At 35.4% G+C, this 22,264-nt stretch overlaps 1 protein-coding gene across 10 annotated transcripts in view; it reads left to right on the forward strand.

Annotated features, from left to right (window-relative positions):
• LOC134840622 (rho guanine nucleotide exchange factor 7-like) overlaps positions 1 to 21,851 on the forward strand; it is a 90,879-nt gene extending 69,028 nt beyond the window's left edge. For 2 of the 10 annotated variants that reach the window (XM_063856559.1, XM_063856560.1), the window contains 6 exons: positions 588 to 931; positions 8,787 to 8,939; positions 9,022 to 9,073; positions 17,127 to 17,171; positions 17,355 to 17,450; positions 20,675 to 21,851. In XM_063856559.1, coding sequence (XP_063712629.1) covers positions 588 to 931; positions 8,787 to 8,939; positions 9,022 to 9,073; positions 17,127 to 17,171; positions 17,355 to 17,450; positions 20,675 to 21,750 — 1,766 coding nt within the window. In that variant the 3' untranslated portion in view covers positions 21,751 to 21,851. Of the gene's footprint in view, positions 1 to 587; positions 932 to 8,786; positions 8,940 to 9,021; positions 9,074 to 17,126; positions 17,172 to 17,354; positions 17,451 to 18,481; positions 18,627 to 18,906 lie in introns of those variants that run through there. The other 8 variants (XR_010162432.1, XR_010162431.1, XM_063856562.1 and 5 more) reach the window with 8 other exon arrangements.
• Positions 21,852 to 22,264: the final 413 nt, after the last annotated feature.

The following is a 22,264-nucleotide window of genomic DNA, read 5'->3' on the forward strand; positions in this document are numbered from 1 at the left end:
ATTGTACCTTTTTAATTCTGGCGAATTTCTAAGCCACTTTTAAACACTTCACTTTTTGTCTAATTTTAACCAAATTTGGGAAAAACGCAATTGAAAGTTCAAATTTTGTTCGTTTTGTCCGGATAATTTAAATCAGCACTGTACAGTTGGGTTACTTTTTATCAAAAAAGTTTCTGCGCATGTATTTTTTGTTTTGAAATACTTAAAAAGTTTGGTAATTTTTTTGGTTTTCTTGAGTGCATGAACTTCTTTCCATCTATCTGTTGGCTGTTTTTTCATCGAGCAGTTTTGAATCTATATGAATTTAGATAAATTTATAAATTTAAAGTCTATATAATATTTGTTTGATTTGCCAACTTGAAGTAGTAACAATATTGTTGCCCGCATTTGAAGGAATTTTGTGGAAGAAAACGGTTTGTGGGGCCATTGCGAAAAAATAGAATAAAATCGGCCCTCTTTTATGTTAATTGGTCGAACTGATTAGAGCGATGAATCTATTACTAGTAGATAGAGGGTTCTTGCAAAAGGCAATTTGAGTTTTCTCGGTATGTGAAGATGAATAAACTAATGGAATTTCCAAACACTAGATCAAGATGGCGAGAGATATTCAGTGTTGTTCCGATTGAACCAGCAAAGGGCGCAGTGGGTGAAGATGATTGGAGACCAGTCAGCGGCATCCTCAGCCATCTCCGGGTCTGCTGCTTTGGGTCCCAGCAACAGTCCACGTCCATTTCTCCAATCCACTTCCCCGCTCACTGGCTACCCTTCCCAGCAGCATAATGTTCCAGCAGGCTCCAAGGGATTGTCGGCAGTATCCTCACATGCTAGACTAAGGTCATCAGCGGCTGCATCTCACCCATCAATGTCCCCACAACCACCATCGCACCATGCCCATGCAGTTTCAAGACCACCACCATTCATGCGCAACGAGGTCTGAATTTACACCTATCTATACTATATTTTATCTATAGCTATCTATCTATCTATCTATCTATCTATCTATCTATCTATCTATCTATCTATCTCTATCTATCTATCTATCTATCTATACTATATTTAAATGCGAGTGACAGCTATCTCCCATGTTTAAGCATAATAATTTTGCATGTTTAACGAAAGATTTTTTTCATGTTTAAGCTATAGCATATATTGCAATGCTTAAGAAAATTTTTCAATTAGTTTTTAGCAAGGTCATGAATTTTTCAGTATTTTTTTCGAGGCCAAATTAAGTCTGTCTGTATACCTGCTTTTTTAAATTAATTTGATTATGTCTGTCTACACGTCGCCTAATTTTTTAACTTTCATCTAATATCTATCTATCTATTATATATTTATTTGCGGGCTTCACTATCTCGCCATGTTTAAGCTTTTTCAACGTATGATTTTTGCATGTTTAACAAAAGATTTTTTTCACGTTTAAGCTATATCGTATGGTTTTTTTTTCAGTGTTTAATTCATCAAGTTTGAAATTAGCAACCCAATAGTAGGATATTGTCTGAGTTTTCCCAGGTTTTGCGATTCTGGCCTCACAATATGAATAGCCAAATCCTTTTAGTTTACTAGATAGGCAGTTTTCGAGATTTTTCAAAAACTTCTAGAAAATTTAATTTTAAAAAGTTTCTCAATTTTTGAAATTCTCACCCTGTAGTTGGGTGCTGTCAGGGTACTCTCAGGGGTTGCGAATCTTGCCTCCAATTCTCACTTCTCAAATCCTTGTAGTTTTCGAGATATGATGGTTTTTATGATTTTTTCAAAAACTTACATTTTAAAAAATTCCAAAACGAAGATCTCAATCCTGTTGTTGGATATTTTGAGGTACTCTCAGGAGTTGCGAATCTTGCCTCTGATTATGGCTGCTCAAATTCTTGTAGATTTCGAGATATGACGTTTTTGGATTTTTTAAAAATTTTTCAGAAAACTTAGATATAAATTTCACAAAACTTGAAATTACCATCTCTGTAGTGAGGCTCTGTCGGGGTACTCTCAGGAGTTGCAAATTTCTCTGCCAATTAAAACTGCTCAAATCCTTGTAGTTTTCGAGATATGACGGTTTTTATGATTTTATCCGAAATTTGAAAAAACTTAAATGTTAAAAAATTTCAAAACTTTAAAGATTTCAATCCTGTTATTGGAATCTGTGAGGGTACTCTCAGGGGGTTGCGAATCTTGCCTCTGAGAATCGCTGTTCAAATTCATGTAGTTTTCGAGATCATCTGACGTTTTTTAGGATTTTTCAAAATTTTTTCAGAAAACTTAATTATAAAAAATTTCGCAAAACTCGAAACTTTTATCTGCATAGTGAGGCTCTGCCAGGGTACTCTGAGGTGTTGCGAATTTTGCCTCCCAATATGACTGCTAAATTTCTTGGAATTTTCGAGATATGACCTTTTTTGGATTTTTTTTTCTAATTTTTTCAGAAAACTTAATTATAAAAAATTTTTCAATACTTGAAATTAATATCTCTGTTGTGAGGATCTGTCAGGGTACTCTCTGGAGTTGCGATTTTTGCCTCCAAATAGGACTGCTCAAAATCGTGCAATTTTCCAGATATTACATTTTTTATGAAAATTAAATTATTTTTTTTTTCAAAGTTTGAAATTCCTAACCTGTAGTTGTGGGGCTGTCAGAGTAATCTCAGGGATTGCAAATTCGGCCTCCGTCTAAGAATGCCCAAATCATTTTTGTTCAAGAGATACGACGATTTGTGTGATTTTTTTTGGAAATTTTCAGAAAACTCAAATTACAAAATAATTCGTTAAAGTGAAATTCCTAACCCTGTAGTTGTCTACTTTCAAAGATTGCGAATATTGCCATCAAAAAAGACTGGTCAAGTATTGGTTGTTTTCGAGATTAGAAAACTTAAGGTGAAGTTCCTCAAAATTTGAACTTCCCAACGTTGTAGTTGGGTACTGTAAGAGGACTTATGGCTGCTCAAATTCTTGTAGATTTCGAGATATGACGTTTTTGGATTTTTAAAAAATTTTCAGAAAACTTAGATATAAATTTCACAAAACTTGAAATTACCATTTCTGTAGTGAGGCTCTGTCGGGGTACTCTCAGGAGTTGCAAATTTCTCTGCCAATTAAAACTGCTCAAATCCTTGTAGTTTTCGAGATATGACGGTTTTTATGATTTTATCCGAAATTTGAAAAAACTTACATGTTAAAAAATTCCAAAACTTTAAAGATTTCAATCCTGTAATTGAAATCTGTGAGGGTACTCTCAGGGGGTTGCGAATCTTGCCTCTGAGAATCGCTGTTCAAATTCATGTAGTTTTCGAGATATGACGTTTTTTAGGATTTTTTCAAAACTTTTTCAGAAAACTTAATTATAAAAAATTTCGCAAAACTTGAAACTATTATCTGTGTAGTGTGGCTCTGCCAGGGTACTCTGTGGTGTTGCGAATTTTGCCTCCCAATATGACTGCTAAATTTCTTGGAATTTTCGAGATATGACCTTTTTTGGATTTTTTTTTCTAATTTTTTCAGAAAACTTAATTATAAAAAATTTTCCAATACTTGAAATTAATATCTCTGTTGTGAGGCTCTGTCAGGGTACTCTCTGTAGTTGCGATTTTTGCCTCCAAATAGGACTGCTCAAAATCGTGCAATTTTCCAGATATTACATTTTTTATGAAAATTAAATTATTTTTTTTTCAAAGTTTGAAATTCCTAACCTGTAGTTGTGGGGCTGTCAGAGTAATCTCAGGGATTGCAAATTCGGCCTCCGTCTAAGAATACCCAAATCATTTTTGTTCAAGAGATACGACGATTTGTGTGATTTTTTTTGGAAATTTTCAGAAAACTCAAATTACAAAATAATTCGTTAAAGTGAAATTCCTAACCCTGTAGTTGTCTACTTTCAAAGATTGCGAATATTGCCATCAAAAAAGACTGCTCAAGTATTGGTTGTTTTCGAAATTAGAAAACTTAAGGTGAACTTTCTCAAAATTTGAACTTCCCAACGTTGTAGTTGGGTACTGTGAGAGTACTCTCAGGAGTTGCAAATCTTGCGTCCAAATGCGACTGCTCAATTGCTTTCAGTTTCCCAGATGTGACGTTTCATAGTTCATTTTAAATTTTTCGAAGAACTTATATAAAACTTCACAAAATTTTATGGTTCTTCAAAATTTGTTTAAAAAACGTGAATAAAAACTTTGCAAAATTTTTAATTACGAACCCTGTAATTGGGTGCTGTCAGAGTACACTCAAAGAATAGTTTTTTTGAGTTGTTGAAAATTCGAAGCACCGGAGGTGCGGTACACGCTAGTTGACATTGAAATGCTTGATGTTAAACGAATATGGCTTATGATTGTATCTGAATTGAAATTGCAGATAGTTCTGCCATCTATATGTTCACGATTGACTTATTTAGTCTGATTCGTTTAGTTCATGTCAAAATTATGCGCTGCAATGTGCAATAATTCGAAATTTTTAGCAGACCAATCTTCCACCATAAGAAGTTCAAATTGAGTCTAATAGCAGACCAACGTAATAATAAATACGCAAACAACCGCTTGTGTTATACTACGAATCGACCTTTTACCCTGCCTAAGTCGCATAAATTAATGTGATTTTCTCAAAAGTGTTAAAAATTCAGTATCTGTGTAGCTGGTCTTTGGTAAACACCAGTCACTATATATTATAGCTGGTATTTAGCTGACAACAAGTGCACTTAGTGCCATTGGTAAGGCAGTTGACTCTAAATCTGCAAGTCCTCCATGGCGGAGGTTCATTTCCCGGAGGGGATGTTTTGTTTAAGAGTTGATATGTTGTTCAGACTATAAGTCACGATTATTTTCTCTGTTTTTTTTTCAGGAAAAGTCTTGAAAATTTGTTCAAGCCCAAATATAATTTTTCGAGGTTTGACTCTTGATTAATTTTTATGTTCAGTTCATTTGCTTTGTTGAAAGGAAGGCAAATTCCACTATCGAAAAGCAAAAGTGTAAAGGTCACGAAAAACGTGATGTACTTCTAGTTTCGAAAATGGATGTTAGTTATCAGATTTCCCAGCAAAAACTTTTTTTAACCTATTAATGTAGTTTTCTCAATTTGGTTTCCTCAATTTGGTTTCATTTTATTTTAGTTGCGATTTTTTCAAAAAAAATAAGTCAGTTTTTTTCTCTTTACTTGTTCATTGACTTTTTTCCCACTGTATTTTGGCTGTTTTGTTTTTACATATTTCAGTTATTTAATTGTTTTGCACTTTCCTGCCATTTGAAAGATCACTCACGTTTTCTGTTTGCGGAGTTCGGCGTTGCCTCTGTGCAATAATTGTGGTTCCTGATATCAGAAGGCTTTAACAGGCCAGTCTTAGTTCAGGATAAATTATTTTTTTTAGCGTTGTTTTTTCGTCTAGAAAGTGGTGCTACGAGTGTAGCAAAGCTGATCATGCTCTGGTAGGTCTGAATCTAGAGGTTAAGTGGGACTCGTCCTCACGCACTATCGTTGTCATGGCGGGGCAGCTAGAAGTCGATTTGACGTTCTCAATGTGAAAGCCTTGCTACTATGCTAGGTATTTACTTAAATTAATAAACAATTGACGCATTATTGAGTAACAGTTTTAAAAAGACGCGTAGTTTGGGGTTTTGCCTCCCTAGTTAAGACAATTATCTGACTGTTTTTCAAGAAATTTTATTAATTTCGAAATACAATAATCTATTAATGAAGCTTATTAGCCCTTAATGACTTGTTACTAGGAGCTACTAAGGAAGCTTATTTTCCATCAATGATTTGTTACTAGGAGCGAAATTTATCACTTTGTAGTTAATATAGCGTGTGGGGGGATGGTTTTCACAAAAAGTCTCAAATTTAAAAAGAATTTTGTTTTATTTTAGTTTTATTGAATTTTTTCAATTTATTACTGCTCCATAGACTGCTCTATAAATTTAGGCATGTTACTTGGTAAATTTCTTTTTTTTCAAATTGACTGCTAATGCGTCATAATTGGCGTGCGTCACTAAAGAAATTTTGTTTTCTTTCTGAAAGTCTTACTCATTCAGTTTTTACCAGCAGCGTTATCGGTCATATTTTTGCTTGTATATGCGAAGTGCAACTTCGCCTCTGTGTTTATGTCTTGTTTTTTTTTCGGGAAAAAGTTTTTGTTTGTTCAAGCTCAAATTTGATTTTTCTGATTTCTTGTTTTGCTTTATTTCCTTTTTTTTTAAAGAGAAGCCATTTCCACTATCGAGCAATTATATTGTATAGGTCACAAAAGTTGGCTTCAATTTTAGCTTTCCCAGTGGAATATAAATTTACCTATTTCTTTGTTTTCTCAAATGGGGTAAGCTTTGAATATATCGTTGTCATGGCAGGGCAGCTAGAAGTCGATTTGACGTTCTCAATGTCAAAGTCTTACTACTATGCTAGGTGTTTACTTTGCTTAATAAACAATCGACGGATAATTGATTAACAGTTTTAAAAAGAAGCGTAGTTTAGGGTTTTGCCTCCCTAGTTAAGACAATTATCTGACTGTTGAATTCATTAGTCAGTTTTTTAACATCAGCCCCCTTGCAAAAATCCGAAGTTTGCCCGTGTCCCTAGAAGTTGTTGTAGAGTCAATGAATGTACTGATGACTTTTCACACAAGCAAAGCTTGTGTTATAGTATGAACTATTTTTTTTCCAACCCAAATCGCAAATATTGTTGCGACGAAAATTTTGTTACGATAAAATGTGTTCATTTTGAAAGTGTTCGTTTTGATCAATAACCAGCTATTAATTACAGCCAATGCTAAGGATTTTAACACAGACTTTTATTGTTCCGACTTTCGCAACGAAAGTAGCGGAATATTTAAGCTCGGGGTGTTTTTTCTTCAGACAAATTTCGACTTAACTAGCCATTTTTGACGGGATTTTCTTTTATCAATCAAAAAGTATTGTTGTTTTGACCTTAAATTTGAAAAAATTTTCTACCTGTGACTTTTTTTTATAAAGTTATCGGGGTTTAAAAATTGCCATTTTGGTTAATTTGGGACAATTAACGCGCGAATTTCGCGTACTAACACGTAAAAGGAGATTTTATCCGTCACAGAAATCGTTCCAAATGGTTTGAAGGAAGCTAATTTGCCATTAATGATTTGTTACTAGGAGCGAAATTTATCACTTTGTAGTTGATATTGCGTGTGGGGGGATCGTTTTTGCAAGTCTCAAATTAAAAAAAAATTCGCTTTACTTTTAGTACATTTAATTTTTTCAAATTAATACTGCTGCATAGACTACTCTATAAATTGAGGTTGTTACTTTTCTTTTTTTTAAGTTGATCGGTACTGCTAATGCGTCATAATTGGGGTGCGTCACTAAAGAAATTTTGTTTTCTTTCTCAAAGTCTTACTCATTCAGTTTTTCCCAGCAGCGTTATCGGTCATATTTTTGCTTGTATATGCGAAGTGCAACTTCGCCTCTGTGTTTATGTCTTGTTTTTTTTTCGGGAAAAAGTTTTTGTTTGTTCAAGCTCAAATTTGATTTTTCTGATTTCTTGTTTTGCTGTATTTCCTTTTTTTTTAAAGAAAAGCCATTTCCACTATCGAGCAATTATGTTGTATAGGTCACAAAAGTTGGCTTCAATTTTAGCTTTCCCAGTGGAATATAAATTTACCTATTGCTTTGTTTTCTCAAATGGGGTAAGCTTTGAATATATCGTTGTCATGGCAGGGCAGCTAGAAGTCGATTTGACGTTCTCAATGTCAAAGTCTTACTACTATGCTAGGTGTTTACTTTGCTTAGTAAACAATTGACGCATAATTGATTAACAGTTTTAAAAAGACGCGTAGTTTGGGGTTTTGCCTCCCTAGTTAGGACAATTATCTGACTGTTTTTCAAGAAATTCTATTAATTTCGAAATACAGTAATCTAAATAAGCTGCAAAAAGCTGAATAATTTAAATTACCCCTCGTGCCGGTGCTAGGTGAAAAAGACGACATGACAATGGATGTAGTGAAGCTTCTCATAAAGTTCTTAATGATTTCTGTTAATTTTGTTCAGTAAGTCTTAAAGTTTGTTCGGGCTCAAATTTGATTTTTCGTGGTTTGACTTCAAGCTCATTTCATTTGTTAAAGTGAAGGGAAGCTCCATTATGGAACAGCAAAAGTGTAAAGGTCACCAACAACGTAAGCGACTTCTAGTTTCGACAGCGGAATAAAAAAATTTACCCATTGATCCAGTTTTCTCAAATTGTGTTTATTTCATCGAAAAATTGTCAATCAGAAAGTTTTCTAAAAATGAAAGAGCTTTAAGGTTATCTACTTTTTTTTGAAATTCGAAAGTTGATTTATTTTTCAAAAAAACAGATCAGTAGTTTTTTCTGTTAACTAAACAACTGTTCAACTAAACAACTGTTGACTATTAACCTCGACTTTTGGGAGGAACAAGTTTGAAATTCATTTTGTTATTGAAATTTTATATTAAATGAGTAAGCAAATTGATCTGTTATTTACGCTAGCGAGAAGCTAGTGCTGTAGTACGAACCTTCTTAGTGAATTTTTCGTACGTACATTGAAGCGGTTTTTTATTCCTCAGAAATGAAGCGATTGTAGAATTAAATTGTCGTCTCAATGTCCCAACAAAAATGATTGTCTTAACCGCTGGTGATCTCATTGCCGGACACTGCTCGTGTATATTGTAAGTGCTGCAAAGCAAAGGGGAGTAAGCATTCGCTACTTGCCAATGCGGCATTTAAAGTTAGCGTTGTGACATGTTAGTTTTTTGAATCTGCTAAGATATCGGTCTGCTAAAAACTTGACTGCAAAATGACCTAGACCCAATGATATGTGATTGCTATTGTTTTTAGAGAAGTACAGGTGCAAATCACAGTCCCAGTTCGATGGGCGCCGGACGCTGCAACGGGACTGCTGTCACTACAGGGGGTTTCGACATTACTCAGCTCAGACCCAATCCTCCAATGACACCATCTGAACTCATTCTCTGTGCCAGACAGTCTAATGTGAGCTCACTCAATTAATACTTCAAAAATTTAATTATCAAAAAATTCATTCAAAATCAATTGTCCGAATTGTTTGTTAAAGGACGCAGTCAAAAGCCCCAAAGTGTCACGCAAAAAGAGCAATCGCAAATCAGGTCAGTCAACAGAAATTCCGTTCAGGCATCTCTCGCACAAGAAAAACAACCAAGATAACTCTTGGCTATTTGATATTTTTGCTGAGATGCGTGCTTCGAAAGAAAATTTAATTATTTGCATACATAAGCAGGGGCGAATTTATGGCTACCCCTCATGTTTCTCAAAAATGATCGGTCGCCGATTCATCGAAAGTTGAATTCAGTAGTCAGTTTTTTAACATCAGCCCCCTTGCAAAAATCGTAAATTCGCCCTGTCCGTAGAAATTGTTGTAGAGTCAATGAATGTACTTACTGATGACTTTTTACACAAGCAAAGCTTGTGTTATAGTATGAACTATCTTTTTTTTCCAACCCAAATCGCAAATATTGTTGCGACGAAAATTTTGTTACGATAAAATGTGTTCATTTTGAAAGTGTTCGTTTTGATCAATAACCAGCTATTAATTACAGCCAATGCTAAGGATTTTAACACAGACTTTTATTGTTCCGACTTTCGCAACGAAAGTAGCGGAATATTTAAGCTCGGGGTGTTTTTTCTTCAGACAAATTTCGACTTAACTAGCCATTTTTGACGGGATTTTTTTTATATCATTCAAAAAGTATTGTTTTTCTGACCTTAAATTTGATAAGATATTTTACCTGTGATTATTTTTCATAAAGTTATCGGGGTTTAAAAATTGCCATTTTGGACAATTTGAGACAATTAACGCGCGATGTATTTCGCGCTATAAACGCGTAAGAGGAGATTTTATTCGTCACAGAAATCGTTCTAAATGGGTTGAAGGAGCTTATTTGCCATTAATGATTTGTTACTATGAGCGAAATTTATCACTTTGTAGTTAATATAGCGTGTGTGGGGTTGGTTTTCGCAAAAAGTCTCAATTTTAAAAAAAATCGTTTTTTTTTTTATTATATTTTATTTTTTCAATTCATTACTGCTACATAGACTTCTCTATGAATTGAGACAAGTTACTTTTCTTTTTTTAAATTGACTAGTACTGCGAATGCGTCATAATTGGCGTGCGTCACAAAAGAAATTTTGTTTTCTTTGTAAAAGTCTTTCTCATTCAGTTTTTCCCAGCAGCGTTATCGGTCATATTTTTGCTTGTATATGCGAAGTGCAACTTCGTTTCTGTGTTTATGTCTTGTTTTTTTTTTCGGGAAAAAGTTTTTGTTTCTTCACGCTCAAATTTGAATTTTCTGATTTCTTGTTTTGCTTTATTTCCTTTTTTTTTTAAAGAAAAGCCATTTCCACTATCGAGCAATTATGTTGTATAGGTCACAAAAGTTGGCTTCAATTTTAGCTTTCCCAGTGGAATATAAATTTACCCATTGCTTTGTTTTCTCAAATGGGGTGAGTTTTATCTAAAAAGTGGCAATCGTAAGTTTTTCTTGAAGTTCGAAGTACTTGAAGGCCACATTTTTTTCTTTGAAATTAGATAGCAGAAGTTGTGCAGAGTATTGAACGCAGTGAGTACTATTATATAGGTCTTGCTGATTTTTTTGGTATTTTTTCGGGAAAAAGTGTTAGAATTTCCTCAATCGCAATTTTAATTTTTCGGGGTTTGACTTGTGATTTCTTTTTAAGTTCAGTGTTTTTTCATTGCATAAAGGAAGGCAAACTCCACTATCGAGGAGCAAAAGTGTAAAGGTCACGGAAACTGTGATCGACTTCTAATTTCGAAAATGGAAATTAATTATCAGATTTCTCAGCGACATCAACAATTTGCCTTTTGATCCAGTTTTCTTACATTGGGTTAACTTCAGCAAAAAAGTGTCCATCAAAAACTATTCAACAAATTCAAAGAGCTTAAAGGCCGTCTATATTTTTTAGTAATTCAAAAGTTGTTTTTTTTTTCGGGAAAATATTTTTGTTTGTTCACGCTCAATTTTGATTTTTCTGATTTCTTGTTTTGCTTTATTTCCTTTTTTTTAAGGAAAACCATCTCCACTATCGAGCAACTATAGTTTACGGGTCACAGAAGTTGGCTTTAGTTTTAGATATCCCAGCGGAATAAAAATTTCGAAAATGGAAATTAATTATCAGATTTCTCAGCGACATAAAAGTTTTGCCTTTTGATCCAGTTTTCTTAAATTGGGTTAATTTTAACAAAAAAATGTCCATCAAAAATTGTTTTACAAATTCAAAGAGCTTAAAGGCCGTCTATTTTTTTCTGAAATTCGAAAGTCGTTTTCTTTCGGGAAAAAGTTTGCTTGTTCACGCTCAAATTTTATTTTTCTGATTTCTTGTTTTGCCTTATTTCCTTTTTTTAAAGGAAAGCCAACTCCACTATCGAGCAACTATAGTGTACAGGTCACAAAATTTGGCTTTAATTTTAGATTTTCCAGCGGAATAAAAATTTCGAAAATGGAAATTAATTATCAGATTTCTCAGCGACATAAAAGTTTTGCCTTTTGATCCAGTTTTCTTAAATTGGGTAATTTTAACAAAAAAGTGTCCATCAAAAATTGTTCTACAAATTCAAAGAGCTTAGAGGCTGTCTATATATTTTTTTGAAATCAAAAACTTGAAGGTTTTTGAAAAAACAAGGCGTTTTTTTCATCATCTTTGCGTTCATTACTCTTTTCCAACTGTCAGTTGGCTATGTTTTCAAAAAAACATGCCAGTTTCTGTTTTCTTGCGTTCATTGACTCTTTTCCAACTTTTTTTCAGTTGGCCTTTTTAAAATTATCTGTTCCAAGTGAATTATTCCTATTGTAAGCGTGCATAAAAATATAGAAAAAGTGAGAATTTAGTGTGAATTAAGAATAGGCGGAGGTCTGTTTAGATTGGTTGTGTATGGCCAACCCAGTATCCGTTTCTTCCAGTTTAAGTACATATGCTTATACTAGCAGAACTGGACACTCGAACACGCCGAAGGGTAAAGAAAAATCGAGCATCCATGCGTTATTTATGCTAATATTAAATATATGGCAATCAAGAAGGCGCTCGTACGTTTTGTTTAGCTCCGAAAAAGTTCACGTCACTCACTGTTCTTCCATGCTTTTTAGCAAGCTACATACCCCACGCTACGGCTTCTCATCACATCCAAAAATTATTATCCTGAGCAAAACCATCTAGTTAAGAGCTGATGATAAAGACCAAGTATATTTTTAGATATTGCTTTTTTATCAGAACTTGGATATATCCATGCAATTATACGAAAAAAAAAAACCAGGCTTGCAATTTGACTTCAGGCATTGCGCGTTTTTTTTAATGTTGATGTTGATGATGTACGGTGAGAATCTTACGACTCGTTGTTGTTGTTTTTCTGGATTTAGCTCTCTGTTCTATCTTTCATTAATTGAAGTTCGTACAATTCATTTTTGTTCACTAACACTGTTCCAAATCGTCTGTTGACTATATTTTCGATAGCATGAATTAACCCGAACTCTAATTTTTTGAGCTATGCAAAGTTACGCCCTCCAACAACAAAAGTGGAAAGTCGCCGCCTAAGTTAGTTTCAAAAAAGTTGCTTTAATTTGTCGCTTAAACGAGTTGAAATAGAATTTTAACACGATTAAGTATTTTTTTAATACGGCTTCTCCCAAATTTTGTTGATTTGAATCAAAAACGGCTCTAAGTCTATTACTTTTCAAGTTTAAAGAGCTTAACGAGATAATCAACGAAGTTCACAAATTGTAATTTAATTAACTGTGTTTTTTACACAACAAGCAAATCTTGTGTTATAGTATGATCTTTCTTTTTTCCAACCTAAGTCGCAAATTTTGTTGCGACGCAAGTATTGTTGCGACAAAATGTGTTCACTTTGAAAGTGTTCGTTTTGATCAATAACCAGCTATTAAGTACAGCTAATGCTAAGGATATTAACACAGACTATTATATTACAAATAGCACTTTAGCTTCAAGGTATCATGAATCTGTAGCGTAGAGGTAGGGAATGAGACCAGCAACAAAATAAGAGAGTTTGAACCTGGGCGGGGTCAGATGTTTCTTAATGAACTTTTTCGTATACTAGCTAAAATGCGTCCGCTCTTTAAATTGAGACATGTTAGTTGATATATTTCTTTTTTTTTCAAATTTACTGGTATTGCTGATGCGTCATAAGTGGCTTGCGTCGCTTGCGAAGTTTTGTAAATTCCAAGTTTAAATCATTCAGTAGCCTAGTAGCGTTATCGGTCATGTTTTTGCTTGTGTATGCGAAGTTCAACTTCGCTTCTGCGTTAATCAATGAATTTTCCTTAAGCTTTTCAAAAATTCCAGCTGTATATTGGCATTATTTCTAAAAGGTGCAGTATAATCGAGTAGACTGAAGTTTTTTTGTTGTTGTTAAGTTGTTTGTCGCATTCAAGAGGGCCTTGAATAAGTTAATGAAGTAGAAATCACAGTTTTGGTATGAAATCTGGTCTAGCTGTTGCGCGCGTGCCTTGCGAACCTTAGGTCTCACGTTTGAATCCCGGTCGGAACTATTTTTTTTGTCGACACGTTTTTTTGATTTTTTTTCTGGGAGTCATTGCGTATTTGGGTTATTGTTTGCCTGCCAGTTTTTTTTATCGACTGACTTTCAAATAAATAGAATGCTTTTCTGGTTTACCAAAAAAGTGTCCATCAAAAATTGTTCTACAAATTCAAAGAGCTTAAAGGCCGTCTATTTTTTTTTGAAATTCAAAAGTCGTTTTCTTTCGGGAAAAAGTTTGGTTGTTCACGCTCAAATTTTATTTTTCTGATTTCTTGTTTTGACTTATTTCCTTTTTTTAAAGGAAAACCAACTCCACTATCGAGCAACTATAGTGTACAGGTCACAAAAGTTGGCTTTAATTTTAGATTTCCCAGCGGAATAAAAATTTCGAAAATGGAAATAAATTATCAGATTTCTCAGCGACATAAAAGTTTTGTCTTTTGATCCAGTTTTCTTAAATTGGGTTAATTTTAACAAAAAAGTGTCCATCAAAAATTGTTCTACAAATTCAAAGAGCTTAGAGGCTGTCTATATTTTTTTTGAAATCAAAAAATTAAAGGTTTTTGAAAAAACAAGGCGTTTTTTTCATCATCTTTGCGTTCATTACTCTTTTCCAACAGTCAGTTGGCTATGTTTTCAAAAAAACATGCCAGTTTCTGTTTTCATGCGTTCATTGACTCTTTTCAAACTTTTTTTCAGTTGGCCTTTTTAAAATTATCTGTTCCAAGTGAAATATTCCTATTGTAAGCGTGCATAAAAAATATAGAAGTGAGAATTTAGTGTGAATTAAGAATAGGCGGAGGTCTGTTTAGATTGGTTGTGTATGGCCAACCCAGTATCCGTTTCTTCCAGTTCAAGTACATATGCTTATACTAGCAGAACTGGACACTCGAACACGCCGAAGGGTAAAGAAAAATCGAGCATCCATGCGTTATTTATGCTAATATTAAATATATGGCAATCAAGAAGGCGCTCGTACGTTTTGTTTAGCTCCGAAAAAGTTCGTCACTCACTGTTCTTCCATGCTTTTTAGCAAGCTACATACCCCACGCTACGGCTTCTCACCACATCCAAAAATTTTTATCCTGAGCAAAACCATCTAGTTAAGAGCTGATGATAAAGACCAAGTATATTTTTAGATATTGCTTTTTTATCAGAACTTGGATTTATCCATGCAATTATACGAAAAAAAACCAGGCTTGAAATTTGACTTCAGGCATTGCGCGTTTTTTTAATGTTGATGTTGATGATGTATGGTGAAAATCTTACGACTCGTTGTTGTGGTTTTTCTGGGTTTAGCTCTCTGTTCTATCTTTCATTAATTGAAGTTCGTACAATTCATTTTTGTTCACTAACACTGTTCCAAATCGTCTGTTGACTATATTTTCGATAGCATGAATTAACCCGAACTCTAATTTTTTGAGCTATGCAAAGTTACGCCCTCCAACAACAAAAGTGGAAAGTCGCCGCCTAAGTTAGTTTCAAAAAAGTTGCTTTAATTTGTTGCTTAAACGAGTTGAGATAGAATTTTAACACGATTAAGTATTTTTTTGATACGGCTTCTCTCAAATTTTGTTGATTTGATCAAAAACGGCTATAAGTCAATTACTTTTCAAGTTTAAAGAGCTTAGCGAGATAATCAACGAAGTTCACAAATTGTAATTTAATTAACTGTGTTTTTTACACAACAAGCAAATCTTGTGTTATAGTATGATCTTTCTTTTTTCCAACCTAAGACGCAAATATTGTTGCGACGCAAGTATTGTTGCGACAAAATGTGTTCACTTTGAAAGTGTTCGTTTTGATCAATAACCAGCTATTAAGTACAGCCAATGCTAAGGATATTAACACAGACTATTATATTACAAATAGCACTTTAGCTTCAAGGTATCATGAATCTGTAGCGTAGAGGTATCAGCCCCACACTCTGTCCCCAACAACACGTTGGTGAAGTACCTCAAGGTTTTTAATTAGCTATTCGCTTAAAATAAAAGATAATGGCTTTTGCTTTGAATTAGAGTGGCCTTTTTTGCTTGACAATTTTTTTCTTCAATTTTTAAAGAAATGTCTTTAATCTGATGCCTCGCTTGAACCTTGAGCTTTTTTGAGGTAGTCTAAATTGGCAGGAAATATTGCCTTCGCGATAGCTCATTCCTTCTCTAAAAGTTTGGTAGGAACAGTAAAAGTTTTGTGTAATAATTGGAAATTAGTGACAAAATAACTGATGTTTCTTATATTGTCCAGCTTTAATTACTTCGGTCAAATAAGTCTGTAGCTCCCGCACTGTTACTTAGTTTTTTTTCCTGCTCTATTGAAAACTGCGTTTTCATAATTGGTTTCTGCTGTTTTGAAATGTCAAAGCCTGAAGACTATTTCAAACTGGCTTGATTGGCGAAGCCTTTGACTATTTTTCAAAAAATCAAACAATCGATCCACGATAGATTACAAATTTTAGTTAGAAATCAACAAAATTTGTAACTTAAACCACCATGTAGATATAACTGGTTTAATGAATGGCGGGAAAGGCAAAATTGGCTGTAAAAGGGCTATAACTCCAAACAAATGATTTTGGAAAATCAATTAAAAATGCATCAAAATGCCGAGATGTTGGCAAGTTTCTGCTGACAGTATGACGATAATCTACGAAGGTTTGAACTGGACCCAAGTTGGAAGATTTTGCTGCAAATTTTGGTTCAAATTATCATACGGATTTTTATTGATTTCTCGATACTTTTACGGTTTTTATTTGTAGTAGCACTGCTTTAATATAACTTTTGTGTAGAATTGGTAAAATTGAGATGGATATACCTGTAAAATTCGATGGCAAACGCAAATTTTTGAAGAACCGTTATCTTTTCATGTCCTCAGAATAAACAATCCTTCGTTGTCATCTTTTCACCTATACAGATAATGATGTCGAAATCAATGTCTGCCGTCGAAATCACTTCAAGTGGTTTAACCCTTTTGTTCCGATTGAGGGTTCAACGCTGAACGCTAGGGTAGTGAAAGCCGAATCGCTGAGCTATCGTTGCCTGTCTTAAGGCTCGCCGCTATGCACTCGTGGTTAACAGGATTAGAGCTGAGTATCTAACTGCCCTGCTTCTACGCGACCAGGGTTAAACTCATGGGTGTGCTCGTGGCTGAAATAGGTAATGACTTCGATGCAAGTTATAAGTGTCATTAGACACGTATAAGAAAACTTTTTTGCTCGACGCGAGTAGTGGAAGATTTCTTATCACGCTTTTTAGTGAAATCATTTCCATCCAAGACAAGCAACTTTTTGCGTTGTTGAGTTTTGGTCATAGATAAAATCTGTTCTTTGTAGAAATATATTGTAATTTGCTGCGAATGTAATGATATGACTTCATTGTCTTAATTTTATCAGTTTCCTCAAGTATGACGCTGGACATTTTTTGTGCTGGTATGGGATGATTTGGAATATGATTCTTTGGTGTGGGTTACTTTTGTATGGAATACTATTCTGGATGTGGGGTATGGCTTACGGGTCTTTGGACTCCTTGATTAAGCGTTTGTTGTTTGCTGAAAAGTTTATAATCGGTACAAATGCTTCGTATATATTCGGTACAAATGCTTCGTATAGTATCGTATTTATTCATTTATTTTTGTTTCAGAGAAAATCCGAGCTGAAGAATTAGCGGAGCTGAACAGTAGGAAAAGTGAGTAGACCGTTTATTTATCCTTTGTAAGGTCCCTTTTCCGAGGGTTGAACCAATCATCTTTTTGAGTCATAAAACGAAATGCAATCAGTCGCACTATAAGAAAAATCTTATGTTTGGTCAAGAGAAGCAAGTACCAACAACATGCTTTAATAGTGTGCTTTGTTTTGTTTTATGGTCTAGCACTGGATTGTCGCTCACTGGATCATGATGCCAAAATTTTCGAGGTTATAGAGGCCTACTGTCAGAGCAGCCAGAACAGAATGACTCTCCATTCAGGTGAACAACAACACAGACCGTTACCTCATAATCGCCATCCGCCATGTAACCTAATCAGCCCCCCACTCTGTCCCCAACAACACCCTAGACATGTCGCCCCCGGTCCCATTTCAGTTGCTGCTCCCCCTACCCTGGTGGCACAGGATGCAACTTTGATTGTTGCTCCACCACGAATCTTTGCTTCACTTAATCCCCAGTTTTCTCCAAATCATGGGCCCAATAAATCAAAACATGAAATTGGGGGCTCGCGGCGTCTGCCAGATGAACCGCCTCAGCTACGGGGGCTTTTTGCAAAAAATAAGCAAAAACATGGAGCACTTAGCCCTGAACGTGGATTAGATTCTTACTACGACCAGGTGGCATTTGAATCTGAGTTGGTGCCCTGTTCGCCCAAAGCGGCTCACCGTAGACAAAAACCAGCACCCAGAATAGGAGTCAATCAAAATTTGCCGCCGAATGATTCCGCCGACAGTAGCAGCAGCAGCCGCCAAAGAGATGGTCTAGGAACTACCAAGAGGCACTCTTTGCCGCCAGCATTTAAGAATGCGTTCAACAAGACAAAGACACAAAACCACCATCCACCTAAATGAAAGGGGCTAGGTTTTTTGGCAGACTCAAAACAATTGAAAAGTCAGAACACTAACTTCAAACGCGGCATTTGCAAGTAGAATATGCTTGCTCCGCTGCTCTTAGATCCGGCATGAGAGGAATACTGCGCGTGAATCAGTGTTTGCCGTTAAACTAATTTGTTTCGCTTAGAACTTCGTTGACAAACTGTGAGATAATTGTCTTAATTAGGAAAGCTCAACCCCAAGATTAATCGCCATTTTACTTCAGTCAATCAATTATGCGTCTATTTTTGCTGCCTCTACAAAGCTGTCACTCAAAGTCTGCTAAAAGACCTAAATTTATTTTATACTAAAAAACCGGTCTGCTAAAAAACCGGTCCTCGACATTCTAAGTCTACCAGGAATCTATTTCAGTTTTTGATTAAAGCCAAGTAATTGTTCTGTTTTTCACGCCGCTTGCAGTAAGTACCCTGGATTAGTACCAGCTATCTAGTCGGTCATGTAATCTTGAGTTTTGTTCTTACTCGAGTGTTGATTGATGCGAATAAAAATATTCCCCACAAAAAAATCTGTTACTGAAAGCAATTGAAGAGCTCGTCTCACAAAATATTTGCTTGGAAAGGTTATTCGAAACAGGTTTTCGGGAATATTTTTTCACAGGTTTACATGTCATTGTGCTAATTAAAGAACTATTATTTGTGAAGGTGTTTGAAACTTTTCGCGTTTTGTTCGCTGATACTTTTTCGTTTCGTGTTTCGATGATTTCGTTGTATGAAACCATGGTAAACGGCGTCTGTTTCGTCAAAGCATGCCGCGCTTGACTAATTTTGTGTTTTGCATGTTAACTCTGTCTTTTGGATGATGTTTGGCAGTGATTTGCTTTTCAGACGACCCCGCGCAGTGGATTTAAGTATAAACCCTTGCATAACAATTTCAAAAGGTGTTTATAATATTGTTGGCTTTAGATAAATCAAGCTGGCCACACTTTGTAAAATCGAAAAAGAAATCAGGACGAGGTTTCTTAAGTCCTGAACTATTGAAAATTCTTATAGGTCTTGGTGATTTTTCAGGAAGAAGTCAAAATTTGTTCACGCTAAATTTTTTTTTCGCGGTTTGACTTTTGATTTCTTGTTAAGTTTGCTTCTTTTCCTTTGTTTAAAGGAAGGCAAACACCACTATCGAACAGCAGAAAATGAAAAGTCACGAAAAGTTTGATTGACTTCTACTGTCACGGGACATAGAAGTTGCAAATTTTTGATTTCAACGAGAAAATGGAATGAAACTTTGAAATGAAAAGATTGAAAGGTCCAAAATTTGAGTTATCTTGTTTCGAAGGCGTAAATTAGCCAGTATTTACACTTGCGAAGCAAATTGTATTAGTACGAACTTTATTTTTTTTTTTCAAAACTAAGTCGCAAATAAAAGTGCTACTTTTCAGAGGTGTTTTTTTTCTCTTAAATTCAGAAGAAGAATTTCATGAAGAGCACTGACTGATTTCTAACAATAATATCTGTTTTTGTCATTCAGTTTTTCTAACGGCCTATTGGCTATATTAAGCGATTTTTCCACAAAAATGTCGAGAAACCGTATTTCAAAAATTAGGGCAATTAGAAGCCGCTAAAAGGGTAGAAAATCAGAAAGTACGTGGCCATCTTGTAGCATAGTAATCTTTACACTTACCCAATCGAAATGCCTATGTCTCTCAAGTTTGTGGGCTCTGCTGATTGCGTGATCTAATCTATCAACTGAACTCGCTTCATAATCTCATATACCTTTATGTTTGCTCAGCTAGGTAGGAGAGCAAATGCAGCCTGTTACTATGTTTTGATGTAATGGACTTGAATAGAGGAGCCCAAGCTCGTTGCTGTTCTGATTATTAATCAAGAAGTTTCTTTCTAGGTTACGTCTCCCTACCCGTGGTGATAGAGAAATAGTGCAAAAAGTAAGCACCTGGGAAAAAACCCAAATGACATAACCACTGCACTATTTCATTAATAAAGAAATAGAACGCCAATCCCTTCAGCTAATTATCACATGATTCACTTGTAAACACATCTCCGTCAAACTTATTGGCGGATCATAAATTCCTCTCTGTCTCTCAAACAAATGGCTATTTCCTTCCGTCATAGTGATGACGTGACTGTTTTCGATCGTAATTGAATCTCCATTGCACCATTAATATGAACAGATACATCAGCACTATTGTACCCTATCCCTCTTCAATATTTCGACCTCTCGACAACATATTTGGGATCAATACTCAAAGTTGATGTCAATTAATATTACTGTTACGCGAAAATTTGACAGACTTTGGCGGAAGACCGAGATTAAGATGTCATTTTAGTATCTTGGAGTTTTTCCGTCTTGCTCTTTTTTGTTTTGTTGTTCAGGGGGTCAGTTTCTCCAGCGTGAGCTGGTGTTTTCAATTTTCAACTTGATCTGAATTTCAATTCATCATTTTGAAATACCATGGAGTTGATAATGAAAATCCAAGTGTAAGCAGCATGTTAAATATGAATGTGTTCATGCAATTTCCATTATTCTTTTCCTTGTGCGACGTCTATTATTCGTGCTGAGCTTTCCTGTCCACTAATTATTAAACTGGTGTTTTCCAAATATATTAACCCTTCTCCATTGTATGTTTGCTTTGTTTAGTTGCTGATGTAAACAGGCAGAAGGTGAAGACGCTAGTCCAACCCAGCCGCCCGCTGAATGCACAATTACATAATACGGTGAAAACAAACAAGCTCTATCAGTTTGATCCATTTTTTATAGACAGAAACAATTTGCGTCAATCAAAAAAAGACACCATAGCGCCTGCTTACAGATACAAGGTGCATCCACAAAGACTCACTTCGTTTGCACGTGATGACAATGCTTTAATTCAGCGTGCACTAACTCCCTTGACATTCAATCAGCGCTACTGGCACCGCAATGAGTTAAATGGTGGAAAAAAGGATAATAGCCGTCGCATATTGGATGGCAGTAAGAGACGCAATGCACATAGTTACCAATCGCAACCCATTGTCAATACAAGCCACGCAGAGAATAAATCGACGAAACTGAATAGAAACAACCCTCACCCCGCAAGACCCCCGCCGCCGCCGCCACCATTTCCCTTCTCTTCCATTTCCTCAATGGGGTCTTCCCCTGAATTGAGTGCCTGTAAGAATAACAACACAGCAGTACGTGGACCGGCCCAAACCTCCACTCCTAACATAGTAACATCAGTATTCAGAGCCCCTACTCATCACTATTGCGGTGGGACGCAGATGCAGGTACCCCCCTGGATGCAATGGGCTGGACGAGAGGAGAACTGTGTTGAGGCGACAGGAGAAGAGGAGTTAATCCGCTCCTCGCTCTCTTTATTAGACGTTAGCAATGAAGCAGGGCTCGAAACAACTGCGACAACAAACACTAACTGCACAAACTGTTCCCTAGAAACTGTTCATGCAAATGTCAATAATAGTAATAGCCTTAACAACAATTACGCGTACGTTCCCATGTTAGATCCCGCCCGCCCCTCTCCTTGCAAACTAATTCAGGCAGCAGCACCAAAACTAAAACTGATCTCTCACAAATCTGACTCGTGTATTTCCAAAAACAGATTATCTCTTCTCGATTGCGCAGTTTCTAGTTTTAACAGAAGCAGTAGAAGTAATAGTAGTAATATAACTAATGATCGTGCAAAAGACGTGCAAGCTTTTTCGAACAATGCCTATTGCTTGTAGCGCAGATTGATTTGATTTAAATTGATTTATGGTGAAGTTCTAGTTTGGTTTAGATATTTGCTAAGTAGTTTTTTAAATAACCAATTCATGTGCTGATTTCATTGTTGACTTCGTGAGTTATCATCAGGACAATAAAATTAGGTGAGATAATGGTAGAATAGTTGGCCTATTTACAAGCAAATAGGTGAATTTAAGCGGAAAAAGGCTATTTGAACCTTTTTTTGGACCAAACGTCAATATAGATTGAAATTGTACTTCACACATATCAAGTTGAAATTAGTTGCACCCAAGATGTTTTTTAAGAGTAATGAGCGTAGTGAAGACTTATATAGGTCTTGGTGAGTTTTTTCGTGTATGCTCTGTTAACTACAGATGTACATTCATAATTATTTTGAGTATATATGCACTTTTTGAGTTCAATTGAAATTCATCTGCTGTAAGATACGTAAATAGCACTCTCCAAATACGAACGTGGAAATAACGCGAAAAAACGTGAACGATTCCTCAAAAGGAT

This window comes from Symsagittifera roscoffensis, chromosome 2, assembly GCF_963678635.1.
Source record: "Symsagittifera roscoffensis chromosome 2, txSymRosc1.1, whole genome shotgun sequence".
Classification (NCBI taxonomy): domain Eukaryota; kingdom Metazoa; phylum Xenacoelomorpha; order Acoela; family Convolutidae; genus Symsagittifera; species Symsagittifera roscoffensis.